This window comes from Lagopus leucura, unplaced genomic scaffold (assembly GCF_019238085.1).
Source record: "Lagopus leucura isolate 7727_CA_CO unplaced genomic scaffold, USGS_WTPT01 Super-Scaffold_100001, whole genome shotgun sequence".
Taxonomy (NCBI): domain Eukaryota; kingdom Metazoa; phylum Chordata; class Aves; order Galliformes; family Phasianidae; genus Lagopus; species Lagopus leucura.
The window spans coordinates 64,660,792-64,681,299 of NW_024962262.1; the positions used below are offsets into that span (position 1 = coordinate 64,660,792).

The following is a 20,508-nucleotide window of genomic DNA, read 5'->3' on the forward strand; positions in this document are numbered from 1 at the left end:
CATCATCTCATGTGGCTGTTCAACTTTTCTGTCCAAAATCTCAGTTAATGTTAATGTGAGAGCAGACAAGGTGGTATGCCAGTTTTGTCAGTGTCTGACACAACACATCATTTCATTTGTAGAAATATGCTACTACATGTTCTGCAATAAACCTATAGAAATCTGTTTCATTTCAAGTCTCGGCAAGGAACCATATTGCTCCAGTTTTTAACTCAGCACAGAAAACACACCTAGAGCAAGCACAGCCTGAATATTCACTTGCAAAGCACTGTGGATCATCAGCAAAAACAATTGTTGCCGAGTTCACTACCATCTCCTATTTGTTCATTCAAATATTGTTTATCAATACCAAATAAAATGAATTGAAGCTTGGCTGATCTCTTGCAACAATATTTGAAACTTCTGTATTATTGTTATTAAGTATTTCAATATTAATGAGATGTACCTGCATGAATTCATAGAGAATAAAATGAGCACTGAAAAGAAGTGAACAACAGAACTGAGATTACGGAGGGTGGAAGTTTATTAAACCATTGATCAAGCACTCATTAAAGCCCTATTTTCTTTCTATTTCAATGCTACATTATTTTTCTACTTTCCTACACACCACATAAAGATGAGGGACAATTTTCTATCTTGACAAAAGAATACACTTTTTAGTGTTTTCTTTAATCTAAACTGTTCCCAAAATTGTCATTATTTTGTTAGTTTGTATTGTTTCAGATGATGTCTCCAATATCTGTTTTGTAACACGGAACTTTCATCTTTCATGATACCACAAAAATCTTAGCAGGAAAAAATAATATTATAATAACCAGCAAAATTCCAGAATATCAAGCTCATTATGAGTACATCTACACCACTGGTTTAACTTGCACAGATGTGCCTTTGGAGCAGATTGCTCATCCCCACTCATCATGAATTGGTGACTGCAGACTGCTCTGTGAGTGCTCAAACTGGTTTATTTCTGGCTATAACCAGAGGGGAAAATTGTGTTTCAGGAATGCTCCTTACACAAGGCCAGGTGCTGGAAGTTATTTGTTAGTTACATTACGATTGTATACATTAACTACAGCATCATCTAAGAATATCACAAAATGATTTTTAACAAGTACACACCTGGCAAATCTTTGAGTGAGCTGTTTGCACAATTCTCTGCCTGATGGCATAACAAATTTCATCCATGGAGCAAGTTCCCAGCAATCTCAAATCCATTTGCTAGATAATACAATATTAATGCAGCTCAACAGATAAAAGTGTACTTGGAAAATACTAGTTCATCACTCAGTTCCAAAAGAGAATAAGAAGGTACGAACCACAACTTGGCCTCCAACAGTTGCTTGTAACAAAGAGACTGTGCAAGACTCCAGTGAATAGCGAACTGGGAGAGCAGGGCCTGAAATCTGCTCTCAATCATACAGGTAAAGCTACTGTTGAAGCTTAAGAAGACTAACATAAGTTGTCTGCACTTGTGTTTGAGGGAAGACATCAGTTTTTTCAGGAAAACCAAATTGATGATTTTTTACATGTCTTGATCCCAGTCCATCCACTCCGCTACCACATTGTTTTTTGCATGAGAATGCCTATAGGACAGATGCAGTGCTGTCTGTGAGACAGAGCTGATTCTACAGGAATTTCACAATTTATAAACAGCCTGTTAAGAGACTGTAAAGCTACAACTGGGCTGGGTAATAAATATGCTAAATGCACTTTTTACACATACGGTGAAATAAAATACATCATCACTGAAAACTGCAGTTCCTCAAAACATGTATAAACAACAATAATCAAATAAAGGCCGTCTTTACTTCACAAGATGCCATTTAAGAATTTTCATTGGTGCTAAAATAGTGTATCTAAGCAAATGAAAATGTTGTGCAGAGCAAGGCACGTTGGCTTCTGCACTGAATATATCAGCTCAGCCTACTACATAAACTCACAGGCTGAAAAAGTTGCAAGGACTTGTCTACAGTCCCATCTGGACCATGAAAATCTGTTGATACAGCTCAGAACTCAGAAATTCATATTCTGTAGCTAAAATCAGTATATTGGCTAAACCTCCAGTGTGTACGCCAAAGGAAGAGAAAGTCTGTTAGCTTGACATGTTATTTGAAGATACGGTAGCTATCCTAGCAGACACAGGCTGTTTGACATATGCTGCACATATACTAGGAGGTCCAGACTACTGTCTGTGAAGTATCTGCAGCATTTCAGTCTGTGTATTGGTGTAACTCAGCAATCTGACTCATTTTCACTGATAATACTGGTCAAAATATGAGGATCGGGTTTCCCAGTGACATAATATCTACAGGACATTTTCTGAAAGGAAAGAGTGATTAAAGCTATGTCTTCCTGGTGATGTGCAATGCAAAAATGGAAATTAGTTGCAACCTTCAAATAAAAAAACTGTTACTTTGCACCTTTTACAATAATATATTAATTTCAATCTTTTTTTTTCCATCAAAGATTGCATTAAATAAAGATTAAAGATTTTTTTTTCCAGGAAAAACAGTAACAATAAGCATTTTCCCTTCATTTTATTAAGTCGGATGAAGCAATGACGCTGAACAAGCTAATATACCAAAACCTGAAATATAAAAATACTTTGGAGGCTTAGAAATTTCGATAAGACTCTCTTGAACAATCATATACTTATCCTCATTTTTTTTACTTGATAACAGAAAATTACATTTAATTATACATTTCTTTCCTTGTCTTTGTATGAGAGAGAGACATAAAAATTCACTACTCTTTTTTTCATACATATAAGAAAGTTCACTGAAATATTCACATTTATCTTTCAGGTTACTATTCCCAGATATTTTGGAGGAAAACGCAATTAAAAAAAAAAAAAAAAGTGAGGCTCCGAGCTTTTCTCCCAAAAGTGTCTTGATTCAGTGAAAAGCTGATGTCCTGACAAAGAGAGGAAAATGGATGGAAAAATGTGAATATGTTCCCATCTTCAAGAACTCTGGCTCTTGAAAAGAGGCCTCATTTTTCTTTTGAGTCATCTCTGCACATTCCCATGCATGAAGCAGACTAATGGGCTGAAACACCACAAAGAAGCATGGTCAGATGAGACAATTAAAATACATCAAAGTTCAGCTACACCACAGTGAGCACTGAATCTCTGTGGTAGGCCCAATAGCAGTCAATAGCATTCTTGGTGTTCAATATAGATATTCTCACAATATTATTAGAATACACTTAGGACATGCTGTTAACAGTTCTGTGGCCATAATGAAGTAGGACCTAAACCACTGATGCCAGTGCTTAAAGACCAGAGATAAGGAATCCTCATAAAATTCAAGGAGATACACAGAAAAGAATAGAGGTACAAACTGGTAACAGATGAAAAGGCTTGATAACATCCTGAATAGTTCACTCATCTCTACATAGGAAAGCAAATACTCAGGGAACATCAAAGTTACAGAATGTAACTTCATCCTCCTGACTTAGGATTTGATGAAAGAAAACATAAAGGTTATTCAATTTAAAAAACACTCCTTTAGCAGTCATGGTTAAAGCTCAGCGTACAAATGTTTTACTGCTACAAAAGATTTGTAACTGTTGGGCAAGCAATTTCAAACATCAGCCTTAAAAAAGCCATTTTAATGAGTAAATTAAGCAACTGACCTTTCGCCCATTACTTTAAATCATTGCTATTTTAAATATGTAAGACTCAAACTAAGGTCCAGATACACTGTTAGATTCTACCTTAACAAGGGGAAGAACATTCTGGGATTCCTCTAGATTTTTTTAAAGTAGCATGTAAAAAGACAGTCACCTGTTTTAGTGAGACTAGAAAGCCAATCTACCTTTTGCTCTTGACCTAACAGAACAATTATGAAAACCCTTTGGTGGAGAAAATCATTTCACAGGAAAGAGCACTACAGAAAGGACATTTCCCTTTTATAACTGAAATGCTTTAATTTTAGACTTTGTAACTACTTTCTGAGCCTATGAGCTGCAGCCATGGGCAATTTGTAAGACACTCAGACACTATTTTCCTCCTCCTTTTAAGTTTAGTAAATAAGATTGATTTTCAAATGAGTTTTTGGCTACAGAAGATAATTAGGAAAAAATCAAAATATGTTACTGTACTAAGAAAGCATTGTTGATTATAACGTGTCTTCCAATAGTCCTCTTATGGAATTAGTCTGTAATACATCATTTGAAAGGGATATTCATGAGCATTCGTTTCTGCAGTTTGTCTTCCAACAGTTACAATGTTCCAAAAATGGCATGTATTACTGGAAGAAATAGTAAAGATTTTCATAAATTACAATAAAATGCAATAGAATAACATTAATTGTCCCTGCAATCCTTCAGCTTTTAATGATCTGAAATAATTTTTAAGCATTGATGGTTCCACACTGAAGAATAAATTAACAACAACAACAACAAAAAAAACAAAGCAAATATACACGCAGAATCTGGAAACCCTTAGAGAAGTCACAGTCCAATTCCTTACCCACTGGATGGTCCATCCATCAAATCCACATCCCTCCAAATTGGAGATAAGGATGTTCCCCGATGTGGCGGGGAACGATGTAAAGGCCTTGCAAAAGTCCAGATAAATGACATCAGTTGCCTTCCCTTTGTCCACCAATGCCATCATCCCGTCATAGAAGGCCACCAGATTGGTTAGGCATGATCTTCCCCAAGTGAATCTCAGTAACTTTCAAGTAACTCAACCAAACTTCTAAAAGCTCCTCAGAGCAATGAACTAGTTATTATTTCCTCAAAAAGATACTTCATGTAGAAGGTAACATTTATCAGCTCTTAAAAAAAAGATGAAAATAAAAATAAATCTTTCCTTTTTCAAGATGCTGCATACAGGTTATACAGTCCATCCTGAAGGCTAAAAGTTCTGTTACAGATTTAAAAATATACAATGGGAAAGTTTTGCTACTTTTTCACAATCCAGCTGCAGTTAATATTAGTTAATATTCCATTAGAAATAGGATTTTTTTGAAGAATTTTGAGCACAGACTGTTGAAAAATTCCAAAAGAATGGAAAGCTTACAAAGAAATCACTGAGCAGGCTGCTCTTCGAAGTCCCATAGAAACATTTCTGGAAAGAGTGATAATTGATAGACATACAGAATATCATGCTCTGGTTCTATGAGTTGATTACATTGACATTTACTGCAGATCTAAATAATGCATTGAAAATAGGAGTACTTTAAGTAATCAAACAATATTTCAGCATCAGAAGTTTTCATGTTTCAACCTTTTGCCAAATTAGACATAGATGTCAGAAGACAGTGAGATAAATTTCTAGGGCGTGTACTCCTTACATGGTCATGTAAATGTTATAAACTACTTGCCCCATCCAGAATATAAAAACTACTCATTTAAGAGAACGTTAGGAAAATGAAAATGTAAAAGAATCAATAATGACATGAAATACAACTTTTCTGGCCTGGCTTGTCAAGCAGGCATTGACAAATTAAGGCTAATGGAAAGAAAAAAAAAACAGCACAGGAATGTCCTGTCAACACTTTCTTTCTCTCATGTAGATGAACATTCGTTCTTCTATTTACTGCAATTAGATTTCCTACTCTGCAGTCACATTATTCTCTAACTGCAGACTGTCAAGTATATCATGAAGTGATTGACAAGAGTTGACAGCTCTCCTATTGTCATTCAAAACTTATCAAGGACAAAACCCAAATACAAGTTGCTTTTAAGAATAGCGGGTTTTTTCTTTTTTTTTTTTTTTTTTTTTTTTTTTTTTTAGTTATTATTTTTTTAAGATGGCAAGCTTTATCTGCCAAAGTTGAACACAATATGCTGTTTGCATACATGGCAAGTGACCACCACAGACAATTAAAAAAAATTATAAATCCTATATCCAGATCCAGTACAAAGCTTCTTTAGAAGTGCAGCGTAACAAAGTTGTGAAAACCTTAGAAATGATTGCTCAAGTATACAGTAGTAAAGGGGAGCATGAGTGACAACCAGAAATTAAAGAGGGAGTAGAGGGAAGTGATAGGGGAACTGAGCAGGCAACCAGGAAGGACCAGTGAAATTGAAAGACAATAAGGAGGCAAGGTGGCTGGAAATTATAAAGTGGTTTTTAAAACTGTCTGGAGGAAAGATTTGGAGGAGTCAGCAGAGTTTCAATGAGCTCAAACTGGGAACAGAACTTTCTGCACTTGTTCTACTTCCTATCCTGACTGCCTCCTCTGTCCGCTCCTTCAAATACAGGGACTCATATCTTGCATTTCCTCCACATATGTAGTCACCCTTATCTATCATAATTCCCTAACAAACTGTCTTTATCTCAAATGCAGTAGGGAAACTGCAAGTTCTGAGGCAAACACCTGAAAAAAGCCAGGTTTTTATACTCCTCCTATGGCTGGTGGAGGTATGCTGACTGAAGGTTTTCAGATAACTGGCAGAAGAACAAGCACAACTACCTCCCCGCTCTGCAGACATTCTGAGCTTGCCAGAAGAGGTAAGTAGCACCATCAGCAGACATTTGCACAACACGTAGGCTAGGGTTGCCTGCCTGAGTTGGAACAAAGCATTTGCAGTTTCTCTAGCAGGAAAGGAATTAGGATCAAACTCAGCACCCCAGGCCATGTAATTCCAGAGAGTAAATTATTACAGAAGAATTCATGTAAGGGAAATATTAAGTGGAAGAAAAAAGAAACAGAGGAAGATGCTGTTTGACATACACCTGTGCAAATTTTGAGGAACTATAATATAACTCTACATTTAAAACATAAAAATTATGATCAAACCTTAGCCATGGAATTGCTGTCACAAGAATTGCATGCATAGCAAATAGCATTATTCACAGACCACAAGAGAGCTACCAGTAGAAAAATTTGAGGGATAAAATTTGAAAACATTCAGGCAAAGAATTAAAGAAAAATTATTTTAGATGCTCATTTTCAAACCAGCACATTGCTAGCGATGTCTTGATCATATATCCAGAGAGCTCCAGTGATTCTGTGACTTTCCAGAGATACCATGCAAGCCAAAGGCATTCCTTCAGAAGGCAGCTACTGTTATGCCTTTATCTCTGGTAAGGAGATATCCATGTCCATAGGCTAGGAGACCACAGATAAGATAGCCTTTTCCATAGGCTTATAGAGAAAAGATAGTAAGTCTTAGAATAATATCTATATGGACTGAATGGAAAAATCAGGCAAGTTCTTAAAATGCAATAATTGAAAATGAAATGGCACAGCATTCAGAACTCGTTATATAAATGCTGGCTGTAAGTCTATATTAATAACTTAAATAAAGATATAACAATTCTGAAAGAATCTACACAGCTCTTTAGAGAAATATATTTAAATAAAATGTTAGTATTTTAAAGAGGGCTAGTTTATTTCTTCCAAAACAGAGCACATTATATATTAGCACACATTTAAAAATTGAACTCAGTTTTCGTTTGTAGTTTCCATTCACAAGCAACCCTTCTAATCAGTTTTTCCCTCATGCAATTTGCTTGTTCATCCATATGAGTTTCTGATCTATTGCCCAAAGCTGTATTTCCTGGTGGCAATGATTTGTCACACCACAGCTAGTGTTTTCACTCCTTAGTCTCACACTGCAATGCCACTCTCCAGTTCCATAACTAACAGATACTCTAGCAGTAGCTGAACAAGCAGAGCACAGCAGTGACAACATAACAGCCCATTGCTCTTGACAATAGATGCAAAGTGTCCCTGCCAATAATGTCTAGATTCTGCTACTCAACACAATTTTTCAATTCCTAGGACTACCAGCAAGAGAAAACTCAGGAAAAAAAAAAAAAAAGTTTGAGGAATATATGCACAAGGAACAGAAAGTAGCACTAAAAATGTATCTGAAATATTAGCCTATTTGTAACCTTTTATTGTATTTACCTTACTAGACAATATCTTTCTGTTCTTCACATATTTGTATTTCTCATGGACTCAAGTCATAACATAGTAAAGCTTATTAAGATGTGTATATAGACTCACAGGGTAAGTGCTCATATTTTCCTTTTGACTGTAAGAACCCCTCCAGCTTCTGCCTAAAGTAATTTTCTAAAGACTTAGCAATCCACAAATACAACACACACTACACTTAAGAAGTGCAATATGACTAACAAATTGTTGTATGCAAGTTCTACACAAATCCACAGTTCTTTAAAAAAGAAAAATGAAAGAATATTTCTAACCCATATAATTATAGTTCTAACATCTATCAGGTCTTCATAGGGAAAAAAAAAAAAAAACCAAGAAAAAACAACAATTACGTTCTTAGAGTTGTGATTAAAATCAACTACGATGAAGTAAATATTTAGAGGGGAAAAAAAAGCAGCAACCAAGAAAAAAGTTCTTTAGACTTTCTGAAGGTATAGGAGCCAAATCACTAGCATAACCACTAGTTATAATTGTCTTTTGAGGTCTCCCTTACAACTTATCTTTCAGGTAAAGTAAAAACAAACAAACAGCAGATCACTCAGTAGGAAGAAGCAGAGACCAGAATTTGCACAAATTCCTTTAGCCATAGTTCTGAAGCTGCACAGGCTATTGATGCTCTAGGAAAACTGTTTCTAAGTGCGTATTGTGCAGGTCTTGATCCTAGGCTCAGAATAATATATCCCTAAAAAAGTTTATGAAATCTGGATGACTGGATCAGAATAAGTTTCAAAGTGTTAGTGCATAGCTTCATATATTCTACTCAGGAGACAATGCTGAAATTTCCTACATTTTCCATTATAGCAACACTTGCCACTTACTTCAACTGATTAGACTTAGCTAAAATAACTTTGTGATTAAAGATAATCACATTATTATCAGGACCACAAAATAATTGCTTTGAACAAAAAATAATTACTTTTTGAAATAAGATTCGTTATACAATCCGTATTTGCCTTCTTCTCTGAATTAGGACAACAGTACTGATGGTAAGCAGAGTTTAAGATAAAACTTGAGTATTGTCTGTGAATGCAGTATTGAAGCTCTCTTTAGTTTGCTAGAAAGATGAATGTAAACAAAATCAGTCTAGGTTAAACATGCAGGTTTTTAAATTCAACTACTGAAGCAGTTCACCACAAAATGAGTGTCCATACTTGAAGGTTAGAAAGCAGCCTCGTTTCAGTTTGGTCATTTTTGATAAAGGCATGCAGCAGTTCAGGCAGAAAATAACTGAGAAAACCAAACTGACCAGTTTATGCAGCACGTCAGATGGGATGATAAAGGCAGTATCTTCCAACCTCAAATTGAGCTAGCTATACTAATTTCAATCATGTCTGATAGATGAGCAGTCCTGTGGAGAAGGACTTGAGGGATCTGATAGATGAGATGCTGGACATGAGCCAGAAGAGTGTACTTAAAGCTGGGAAGGCCAACTCAGTCCTGAGCCACTGTAAAAGAGGGGTGGCCAGCAGAGCAAGGTCCCATGGGGAGTACTGCATTCAGGCCTGAGGGCATCAGCACCGGATAGATGCGTAGCTGTTAGAGCAGGCCAAGAGGAGGGCCACAAGGATGATTAGAGGGCTAGAGCATCTCTCCTATGAAGACAGGCTGAGGGAGTTAGGCTTGTTTAGCCTGGAGAAGAGAGGCTCCAGGGATACCTCAGTGCGGCCTTTCAGTACTTGAAGGGAACTCACAAGCAGAAGACTGACTTTTCACATAATGTAATAGTAATAGGACAAGGGGGAATGAATAGCTTTAAGCTGGAAGAGGAGAAACTTAGGTTAGACACTGGGAAGAAATTCTTTACTCAGAGAATGGTGAGGCACTGGCACAGCTGCCCAGAGAAGCTGTGGTGCCCCATCCCTGGAGGCGCTTGAGGCCAGGTTGGATGGGGCCCTGGGCAGCTGAGCTGGTGGGGGGCAGCCCTGCCCATGGCAGGGGTTGGGACTGAATAGGCTTTGATGTCCCTTCCCATCAAACCGTTCTGTGACTCTATGACTCTGTTATATGTTTAATCCAGATGCAAAGAAGAAGAAAGATGAGGTTTTGTTTATATATGTTACTTCAACTTCGTGTTTTCAGAAGTAATTACAGGCTTCACTTGCCATTACTGGCAGAAGTACTGATAAAAAATAAAAATATAAATATAAATAAAAATAAAAATATACTGGTATGTACAAAAGTATCCGTACAATAAGACCTGAACATATTTATTCTGAAGTGGTCTACTGACTTAGCTATATCCAATGCAGTACTGTACACAAAGCTGTTAAGTATTATCATCTTACGATTTTGTAAGATGGACAACTTTCATCATATTTTCTTGAATCACACCTTTTTGTAAAATTGGAAACCGATGATTACTACATCCGACTAACTTTGTTAAGTTGGGAGTACAAAATCACACAGAATTGCTGTAAGAGTAACATTGTACCAAAGAGAAAATACACAGAAAACATAAGTACTTGGAGTTGTACTCACAGAGAAGCAAAATTGCTTCTGACAGGCTCTTGGCAATACCAGGCAAAGTATTCACAGGTGAACCAGATAGTCACATAGAGAAAGAACACTCGAACTCACCCAACTGGTGGAAGGGGCTCTCTGGCTAGGTAGCTCTCCTTCCCAGAAACAGCCTGGGTTGAAGAGATACACTCCTTTTAGGGGCTGGCCCTCAAGTGAGTACAGGGTGGCTCCACCTGGATCACCCCTTCTGGTCATGTGGGGAGCACCAATGCAGACCATTTGCTTGTGCTCCTTAGGCCAGCCACACCTCCTCACCAGGTGATCAATCACCAGTTCAAGCCCTGACCTGACAGTTCTCCTACATATGCTAAGCTAGAAAAACACAAACAGTTGTAAAAGACACGGCATTAAATATATTCAAGATGCATGAGAAGCTACATTGAAGGCTTACTGCAATTATTGAAGTGTTCCAGTGTTCAAAACTAGCAGTATGTTCAGAAATTATAATAGATGCAGATTTTGTACTTCCCCATGTGTATACATGAGTATTTCATAGGAGCAGTCTCTATTATTATGCCAATATTGGAATGAGACATTATGCCAACGTGCTAGAAAAATTACATAATACTTACAAATAAATAAGATCTACTTCAGTATTATTAAAACGGTAGCTTGCAAATATGAATTCCAATGCTGATTTCTTTAGACTGTTTTGTTACATTTAAAAATATGTATCTTCATTTATAAAAGAAAACCGTAATAATGGATTAACAATGTGAATACAGCATACACCGCTAGAGATGTTTTTTAAATCTTGGAAATAAGATTCTGGATTAGTCCTGTATAGTGAGTTAATGGTTACTCGCTAAATCAACTAATAGAGTTACAGGAGTAACCCTACCATTATTTAACAAGAAATGAGCGAGTTATTAAATTCTATTTAGGATTTTGGAAACCACCACTAAGAATTATGATGCCTAACTGAAGGCCTGGAGACTGGGGTCTGAAAGCACTGTGGTTTCTAAATTACAGTAAAAAAAATTATGAACAAAAATTACATTGGCATAAAATATATTAGGGTAGCATGAGACACACTGTCACTCTTTAAATGATGCATAGAACTGTGAGAGCAGAAAGGGATAATAGAAAAACATAGATTCAATTTTAATAAAAATAATGTATTTTATAATAAAAGCTGCTATAAATTACAGTATGCTTCTTGAGAGTGAATGAGTTTTAAAGAAGTGTTGTTTCAACAAACTTATGGTGTTAACAATTTTCTTAAATTTTTTTATGCCTTTTAAATTGAAATATGCATTTAGTTTAGAAGCTAAGATGTTGCCTAAAGACTCACTTGACACATAGTAGTCCAACCAAAGAGAGAAAAAGAGAAGGTGCCCTAAGATTAATACCTGTGATGACCAAGGCATATGCTGGACACGTCCCATCTCTCTATGCTTGAAGTATCTCATCTCCTATTTCCTAACTGTATCACAGTAAAGAAAAAAGGAGCCTGTTCCACTATCTACTCCAACTAGATTCTGGATACAATTCTAGGAAACAATAGGTATTATGCATCCAGAAACATTATGAAGAAATTTTCTCCCACATACTCTGTCTATTAAGTTCCAAATGCAGTGATGACAAAAGAAAGATAGGTTAAACATCTCTGCTGGCTCATGCCTTACTTGCCTGCCTTTTATGATCTTCAGTACTCCCTTTCCTCTTTGATCGTACAAGATTTCATCGCACCACATCAGGACTATACACTTTCTTTTTCCCTATTCTGTTAAAAGCTTTTCAAAAATATTCCTCTATCATCACCATAAAGGAGCTAAAAAAACAAACAAAACATCTCTTTCACAAGCAATAGAAAAAAACAATGTTATTATAATTTGGAGCAAATTTAATGGTGGAATCAGTCTATAAGAAAAAGAATGAAAAAGATTGAAAGAAAGAAATGGAAGAATTCTGATTAAAAATTTTTCTTAAAATACAGGAAGTGAGCATAGATAATTTTCTTTGAAGTAATTTCCATCCCTTGTTCCATTTATATAAAGACATTTGCAGAGCTATCCTAATTTATCTTTTTAAAAGGGAATGAATGTCATCACTGAACTCATTCTGCCAATTATAGGACTACAACAGAACTTGAGATTCACTATTTTCCATAATGTGATTGTATGACAGAAAAGTTTCAGCATTAAAACAGCTGCACAAAAGCACTGAGGATAAAGTGAATTTAATAAATATTGTCTGCAAAAAACCATGACTTTAGAAGCAATTATTCCATTTCATGCAAAGTAAGAAGAGTTTAAAATATTTACTTTTTTTTTTTTTCTTTTTGCAGAACATTGGAACATGAGAACCAACAAAAAACAGTGCTGGTTTTTAATCTTTGCCTATTTATAGGTATTTTTTAATAACTAAATATACATCGAGGAGTAGATCCTAAATACTTAATTCACAATTACTGAACAATCAGTTTTGTTGCTTTCTAGATATCTGAGATGATTAGCAGTTATATGTATTTCTTGCACCATTAGAATCCTTATGCAGCCCTAAATATTCTGATTTTCAACTAGTCTTATTGACTTGATGAAAACTGCTCAAACGGCCCATCACTGATATTTTGAATTTGATGTACTAGCTTTTTGGACTCTTCTTTCAAGATATGGTTTAGCAAAAATTATTTACTATTTTTGTATTTCACCTTGCCACCCTAAACAGCTCTATCACAAGAAACTGTCTAATGGAAAAAAATAAGAATTTTTATACAGCAGAATCTTAAGGAACTGTTGTGGATTTACATATCAAAGCTATATTATTAATACAAGCCATGCAGCTAATGCTCCAACTGACATTTTGACCATTAAACATCTAGATTCCTTTTTAAAACAGAAAGTTTACCTTAATATCAAAAGCTCCTGGCTGACCCACTTGGTTATAAAGCTCTAGCTGATTTTTGACAGGTGTTATCCACAATGTCAGTTGATTTATTTGCTGATCAAGGTCGATGAAATCCTTCAGCAGAATTTCTATTTCTTTTTGCTTCTCTGGTAGATCTCTGGACACCTGAAAAAATACCAGAAGCTGGTTTTGTAGTGAGGAAAAACAAACAAACAAACAAACAATATAAAGCAATTTAAAATTATACACACATACACTATATACATAACATATATGAGTTAATAGTATACACCTGTACAAGGAAATGAAGACTATAAACAGTAGTGAAATTATCATGGTAAGTATCTTACAGATAAGTTACAATATCTCTTTCCTACAAATAAGCAAATCATCAGGCTTCTCATTTTTGTTATTCTACTACTGCATTTGTGATACATAAAAAGTTAGTTTTCTCTGTATATGAAACTGCTTTTATGCTCAATTTTTAATCTGAGAGAGTAACAGCAAATACAAAAACATGAAAGTGACCATTTGAATGACATCCAACCTTCCTTGGCCTCTTTGATCTGGAAATTTATAAGCATGTTTTCTGACAAGGTGTTTAGAGTTGTCAGTTCTGTCCAAATTTGCATGAGCAGATGCATATAGTGAAGAAAAATAACGAAGAAATGTGTCATCAATACTGAACTTGATTCTCTGATTTGCATTCAAAGTAATCAGATTTTAACCAAGTACATCCTTTGCGAGTAATTAAAAATTATTAATCAGTGAATGACACCATTCAAATCTAACAGCACTGAAGCATTTGGAGTAAATACAGGAACAGGTTGAAAATAAATAAAACAGGTTGAAGCCAACACTCCATGCTGTCCTTCCCAGCTTGTTTTCTATAGCTGAGAGGTGAGGTGTCACTATACAATATGGGCAGCATTGCAAACATAAACCAGAGGAGAAACCATCTGGACTTGGAAAATAATTAGAAACAGCAAATAAAGGTCCTGAGAAGGGATAAGAAAATATGGCAACTAACTATTAAAAACAGCCAAGAAGCATGGTTAGTTGCTCATGTCAAGGAAATGGAGTTTCCTGATGTTCATTTCAAAGCACAGGTTTTTACTAAAACAGACCTTATAAAAGTAGCAGAATGTGACGTTTCTGATGCACACAGTAAAATATAAATTCCCTCTGAAGCTGAAACTCAACAGTATTAACAGAAGTATAGCTATCATGTTGCCCAGCTACAACAGTATCACTGGTGTACACTAATTCCTATTGATGGTATTTTACAGTAGATAATAATCAGAAGCCAGAGACATTAAAGCAATGAAAGTTACAAAAAACAAAACAAAACAAACAAAAAAAAAGCAGGAATGGGAAGAAAATTTTCTCATAGCATATATATTTCTTTACAAATTCAGTTTGAAAATACTAATCTGTTGATGCTACAAGAACTCTTCTACATATATTTCACATATGGTTTACTAGGCCACTTACAAGATGACTCTAATTCATTAACTTGATTTGCAGTTCGTTAAATTTTCTCTGTTGTTCGTTATATCCACCCCATAACAACCTTTTTAATAAAAACTGACCCATGAGTCAAATCGCTTTTTCGATCCTCCCAATCTTGTTAAATATAACAAGAACTCTGCTTTTCCAGTATGGCCCAAGATATGAGAGAACACAATTAGAAATGCATTCATTTCCCTTATGTGTTCACTCAGTATTTATGCAGATCTTGGCCTAATTTCACAGAAGATTAGTTTCATCTTTCTTACAAGGTTAGAATGATAATCTTTAATGTTTAGTAGCTTTAATATTAATTTAAACAAATTCCACAGAAAACCTATTAAAAACAAATAGATAACCACTGGCAGAAAAAAAAATCAAAGGTGATGTCTGAAAATCTGAAATCTGAAATTAATCTGCCTTTAACCAGTCTTAATCAAATATATTGGGTCAACTAGAAGACAGACGAAAATAAATTTGTAGCATTTTACGGGAAAAAAAAAACGTAAATGATTATATACTAAGATGTAGTATTAAAATCTGATAAATGAGAAAGGAGAAACAGCAACAACAGATGTAAAGAAGGGCGAGGTAAAATTAATAGAGGGGTGGTTTGGGGTAGATACTAGATGGAAATTCTTAACTCTAAGGGCTGTGATGTGCTGGCACAGCTGCCCAGAGAAGCTGTGGTGCCCCGTCCCTGGAGGCTCAAGGCCAGGTTGGATGGGGCCCTGGGCAGCTGAGTTGGTGGGGGGCCGCCCTGCTCATGGCAGGGGTTGGGACTGAATAGGCTTTGATGTCCCTTCCCATCAAACCATTCTGTGATTCTATGACTCAGTTATATGTTTAATCCAGAAACAAAGAAGAGGAAAGAGGTTTTGTTTGTATACATTACTTCAACCGCATGCGTTCAAAAGTAATTACATACACACACACACACACACACACACACACACAAAAAAAAAAAAGGCAAAACAAATTCCACCTGAAGTGAGGTGGTAACACAAGTAAATGCAGTCTTCTTATGAATCAGTTCCAGGGCTAAAATTGTAGCACAAATATATGATTATATTTCTTTTATTAATTATAGTGCATGTAAATAAATAAAAACAAAATCTATGTCAGTTTGAATCTGTTCATTATACAGAGAAACTTAATGCCTTTTTCTTCTACCACAGAAATTAAAAGAGCAACAGTAGACACAAAACTTCCCTCAAATTCACAAGTTCATGGCTATGGACAAGTATGTAAGAAACAATTTTTTTTGGCTGGATATTAGCAAGGGAATATTGTGTAAGATCCAAGTAACGTGTTTCATGTTATTGCATGCAAAACAGATTCTACAATTCTGCTTTATTTTTTATTTTTTTTTAAATTCTGGCATCAAGCAGTTAAGCTGGCTAATCAAATTAGAACCTCATGAGCTTAAGGGAATTACAAATCCTCCCACTGAGCCAAGGTACTGCTGCAGGCTGTCTCTGGGTAGACAGCTTATTTCCTGAAGCATAACTTGAGAAACACTGTGTGGATTAACAGAGAAAGGTACGTTGATTGGGTCTCCTGATTCATGCCCCTTTGTGTCACAGCCAGACATGCAGAGGATCTTCAGATTTTTCTCTGCTTCTTAAGTTAAAATTTTTCTGTCTACCTTTTAGCTTGCCATCTTTAATTAAAGAGGAGATTCCAATCCTCTTCAATCAATTACGGAACTTCCTTGATGGGCTTCTCCAAGTCCATGACACAGCTCTAGAAGTCCTATCCCTGAGATCGGATTCTGATGCCATTGGAACATACAGCAGCCCAACTGTCCTCCATCTAGTTCTTAGCTCCAGGGAGGAGTAAACATGTCCCACTCCAAATCTCTTTTCTACAGTTTTCACTTTTCGGCCTCTTTCTTCTCCCTCTTTTATTCCTTTTTTTTTTTTTTTTTTTCTTTTTTTTCTTTTCCCCAGGATTATCCACCTGGTGTCTACTTTGTTTCATCCTCTATAATATCTCATTTCTTTCCCTTCTATTTAAGAAAAACTGTTTAGTTTTACTAGAGAAGAACTGACATCCTTTCATAAGCTACAAGACCAAAAGCGGTGGTCCTAAGGCACCATCTGTACAACAGTAAAAAACGGTGAGCATATGAGACATTTTCTCCAAATTCTGCCTAGTCTGAACACAAGCCTGAAGAAAGCAAAGAGTTTTGTAAGCTGGCAAGGAATAAAGTGTGCAGTGGACAAAAAATTGAAGAACAAACAACTTTAACTGGGACAGCTTTCTAAAACTCTGACTTCAGTTTCTGCTTAAAAATTAATATCTTCAACTTTACCTTATTTGGCAGCAGATCAACAATGAAAACATACCTTTGTTTGCAACCAAAGGAAAAAATAGATGAGAAAGTGCAAATGAAAATAAAAGCATGGATTATTCCTTCAAAGACAAAATTCTGATTTCAGCATCAAAGGACTATATAATTTCAACGATGTGTCAAAACATCGATGTATGTGACGCTTCTAAAATTTTGTACTTTGGTTCAAATGTTAATTAAGTTAGATTAATTGGTAGCTTAGTAACAGAATAATAGAAAAGATTTATGTCCAAATTGGAAAATGGTAGAAGATCCTAATTTTACAAACTGACACTGGTCTTCACAATGCACAGCATTATTCTTATCTTAAAATATCAGGCCATTTTTCACTTAATTAGTTTCATGTATTTCATTTTTCATCTTTTCTTTAAAATACTAAAAGAATACAAATAAATGATATCTCTAGAAACATGAGAATACTCTGTCAAATTTAAATAGCTGCATGACTTCAAAGTCTAGATGGTTATCTAATATTGCTTATTTCTGTTCCATCTGAACGTCACATGTTGGATATCTTCCTTCCCTAAAAGCCTAAATAATCCACTTTTAGGTTCTTTCCATTCCTACCCCAACGTGACAACTTTGAGACAAAACCATACAGTTGCTCAATTTAGCTGTATAGACCTCAAACATCTCACATGCACCAGTTTTCTACCGCTACTTCATACTTCAGCTTCAGACTGTTTTTCAGATAGATACAGTTGTGTGCATGCACTACATGATGACTTAGAGTGAAGCAGATGAAAAGGAATACTGATTAGTATTGTAAATATAAAAGAAAGAAGTTGTATAAGATATGCCTTCTGATGTAAAATCATATTCAATGGTCCCTGTTCTAACTCCTTATGAGTATCCAGAAAACAATATCAATATCATAGCTGTGTAGTTCAATCTTGCAACAGAAAAAAAAATATTCAGAATAATGAATATATAACAGAAAAAAATGAAACTAATAAGGTGGAGATAGTAAGTAAGAAAGAAAAAAATTAGGAATAATTTTGTAGAGATCAAAAATGTTATCACAAGTGAATGAACTTGATAAACAACGTAGTTATTAAGGCATCACTTATTATCAGCAGCTACCACATGATAAAAGAAAAGAAAGCCACTAAAATGACTTATTCAAGTAACGAATGCCTGATGTTGAATATTTCCCTTCTTGCTTACAATTCAATGTCAAGGTCATTTCCCATTTACCTGAAATGAACAAACAGAAGATTGTGCAGACTGCTAACAATGTTTTTCTTGCACTACTGACTTGCAAAGCTCCTTCTGATATACAAAGCATTTCCTTAAAGTGGGCTTCTATTGTAGGATAACTGGCAGTTTTAGGTTTTAAAAAAAATACACCACTGATCGTATGCAGAAAAACTTAGAATGTGTAGTCCAATTCCCTGTGAAAGCACACTTCCTAATGTAAGACAAGCTGCAGTTTCTGCTTTAATATTCAATTTTTTTCTAAAATAAGAGGTAAAAAAGATAGGTGAATCCAGGACAGTCAGCCTACAGCATAACTGGACCAAAAGCAAGTTTAGCTGCTGTCCACACCAAGACTTAGATATGAAACAAAAAAGTCATAAAAAACATGAAATACAAGCTTTAATGCTGACTTACCGATATATTACAAATGACACTTCCATGACATTATTAAGATGATTACATAAAACAGCAATTCTTACAGTCACTGTTCAGAAAGTTTTATCTGCCTAAAATCACTTTCCCTATACTGCATATCAAGGAATGATCTAAAATGGAAGGGGAGAACTTAATTTTCATGCATCATTTCTTCATGAAAAACAATCAGTGTAAGAAAGAGTTTCATGTAAGTTCGGTCTAGGACACCACTTAGTTAATTAACTCAGCCATTTTCATTAGCAAACTCAATATTGACTTTAAAACAAAATCTATGCAATTTCTTCCAAGTGATGAATATTTATAAACCACAGTGTCTCTGACAAAGTTGGAATAAAGGTTATTTATTACAGGAACACAAAACAAGCTACTGAAGTATATGTATAAGATTATTATTTTCAATGTAGCCAATGCTTCATGTTTCCTACAAGATTCCCAGCACCTGACCTCCCTACATGTTTTGGAGGCTTTCTTCTTAATTTTGTTTTTTCATTTTTAAATTCTTAGATATGCATTTGTGATATTCACAAGATTAATTCTTATTTAAAAGATCATCTTTTCTCATTCACGGAGAAGAGTAAAGCAATTCACAAATGCAAGGCAAGAATGATTTTCTTCTTAATTTGGCTGTCTAACTTTTTAAAAAGCATACAAATGTATCTCCAAACCCAATGATTCATTTTGTTGTTATTACATGGTAATATGATAATATAGATAATATGGTAATATTGTATAATATAGATCACAATCATCTGAATAAAAAAAGTTAATATTTATAACTAATTGACATTCATTCTTCTGTGGTACTATCTCAGTAAACTTCTTTTGACAAGGGCATTTTCTGAGCACAAGACCCTCCACCTTAAAGTTCTATTGAATACTTAGGGCAATACTTTCTTTATCTTTGTCCCTCACTCAAATTCCAGAAATCCAAAAGCAACTGTAAAAGGTTTAGAATCTGATTCCTGCATTGACCCTTAATGAAGAATCCTCTGACATAGGACAAGAAAATTAATCCGAAGCAAAATTGCTGATTGTTCTTTCCCTGGTTTACAGCAGAAGATACCATAACTATCCCTCAAGTTATTACTAGCCTAGAAACAAGCAAACTCCTGCACATACCTCACAGTACTTGCACCCTGCCTACAGAGTCATCTTGAACCTGTTAATCATAGCTTTCTTCCCAGAGAAGAAATCAGAGTCTGCTGGGAAGTGAAGAGGAAGAAGAGAAAATGGTAGGCCACAGTGCTACACACAGCACAGAGCTGGATGCACAACTGTGGTGTCCTGAACAACACTTGAATCGCTGAAGATGGAAGGGACCCCTAAAGGTCATCTAGTACAAATCTCTTGCGATGAACAGGGAGGGACTCCTACAGCTACATCAGGGTGCTCAGAGCCTTGTTCAGCCTGACCTTGAATGACCATATTGAATAGACATATGACACAGACATATGACTGTGGTCTTGAATGACCATATTGAATGAGACCTTGAATGTCTCATTCACCACATCTGTGGGCAACCTGTTCCATATTACTTTGAATCACAGAATCACAATATCATAGAATTGCTCATGTTGGAAAAGGTCTTAAAAATCACCAAGTCCAACCACAACCTAACCATACTACCCTAACTCTAACAACCCTCTGCTAAATCATGTCCCTGAGCACCACATCCAAACGGTTTTTAAACACAGCCAGGGATGGTGAGTCAACCACCTCCCT

At 35.6% G+C, this 20,508-nt stretch overlaps 1 protein-coding gene across 12 annotated transcripts in view; it reads right to left on the reverse strand.

The window, feature by feature from the left end:
- Nucleotides 1–20,508, reverse strand: part of DMD (dystrophin) — a 986,794-nt gene that overhangs the window by 347,867 nt on the left and 618,419 nt on the right. For all 12 annotated transcript variants that reach the window (XM_042866635.1, XM_042866641.1, XM_042866633.1 and 9 more), the window contains one exon: nt 13,287–13,451. In XM_042866635.1, the coding sequence (XP_042722569.1) occupies nt 13,287–13,451 (165 nt within the window). The remainder of the gene's footprint in view (nt 1–13,286; nt 13,452–20,508) is intronic.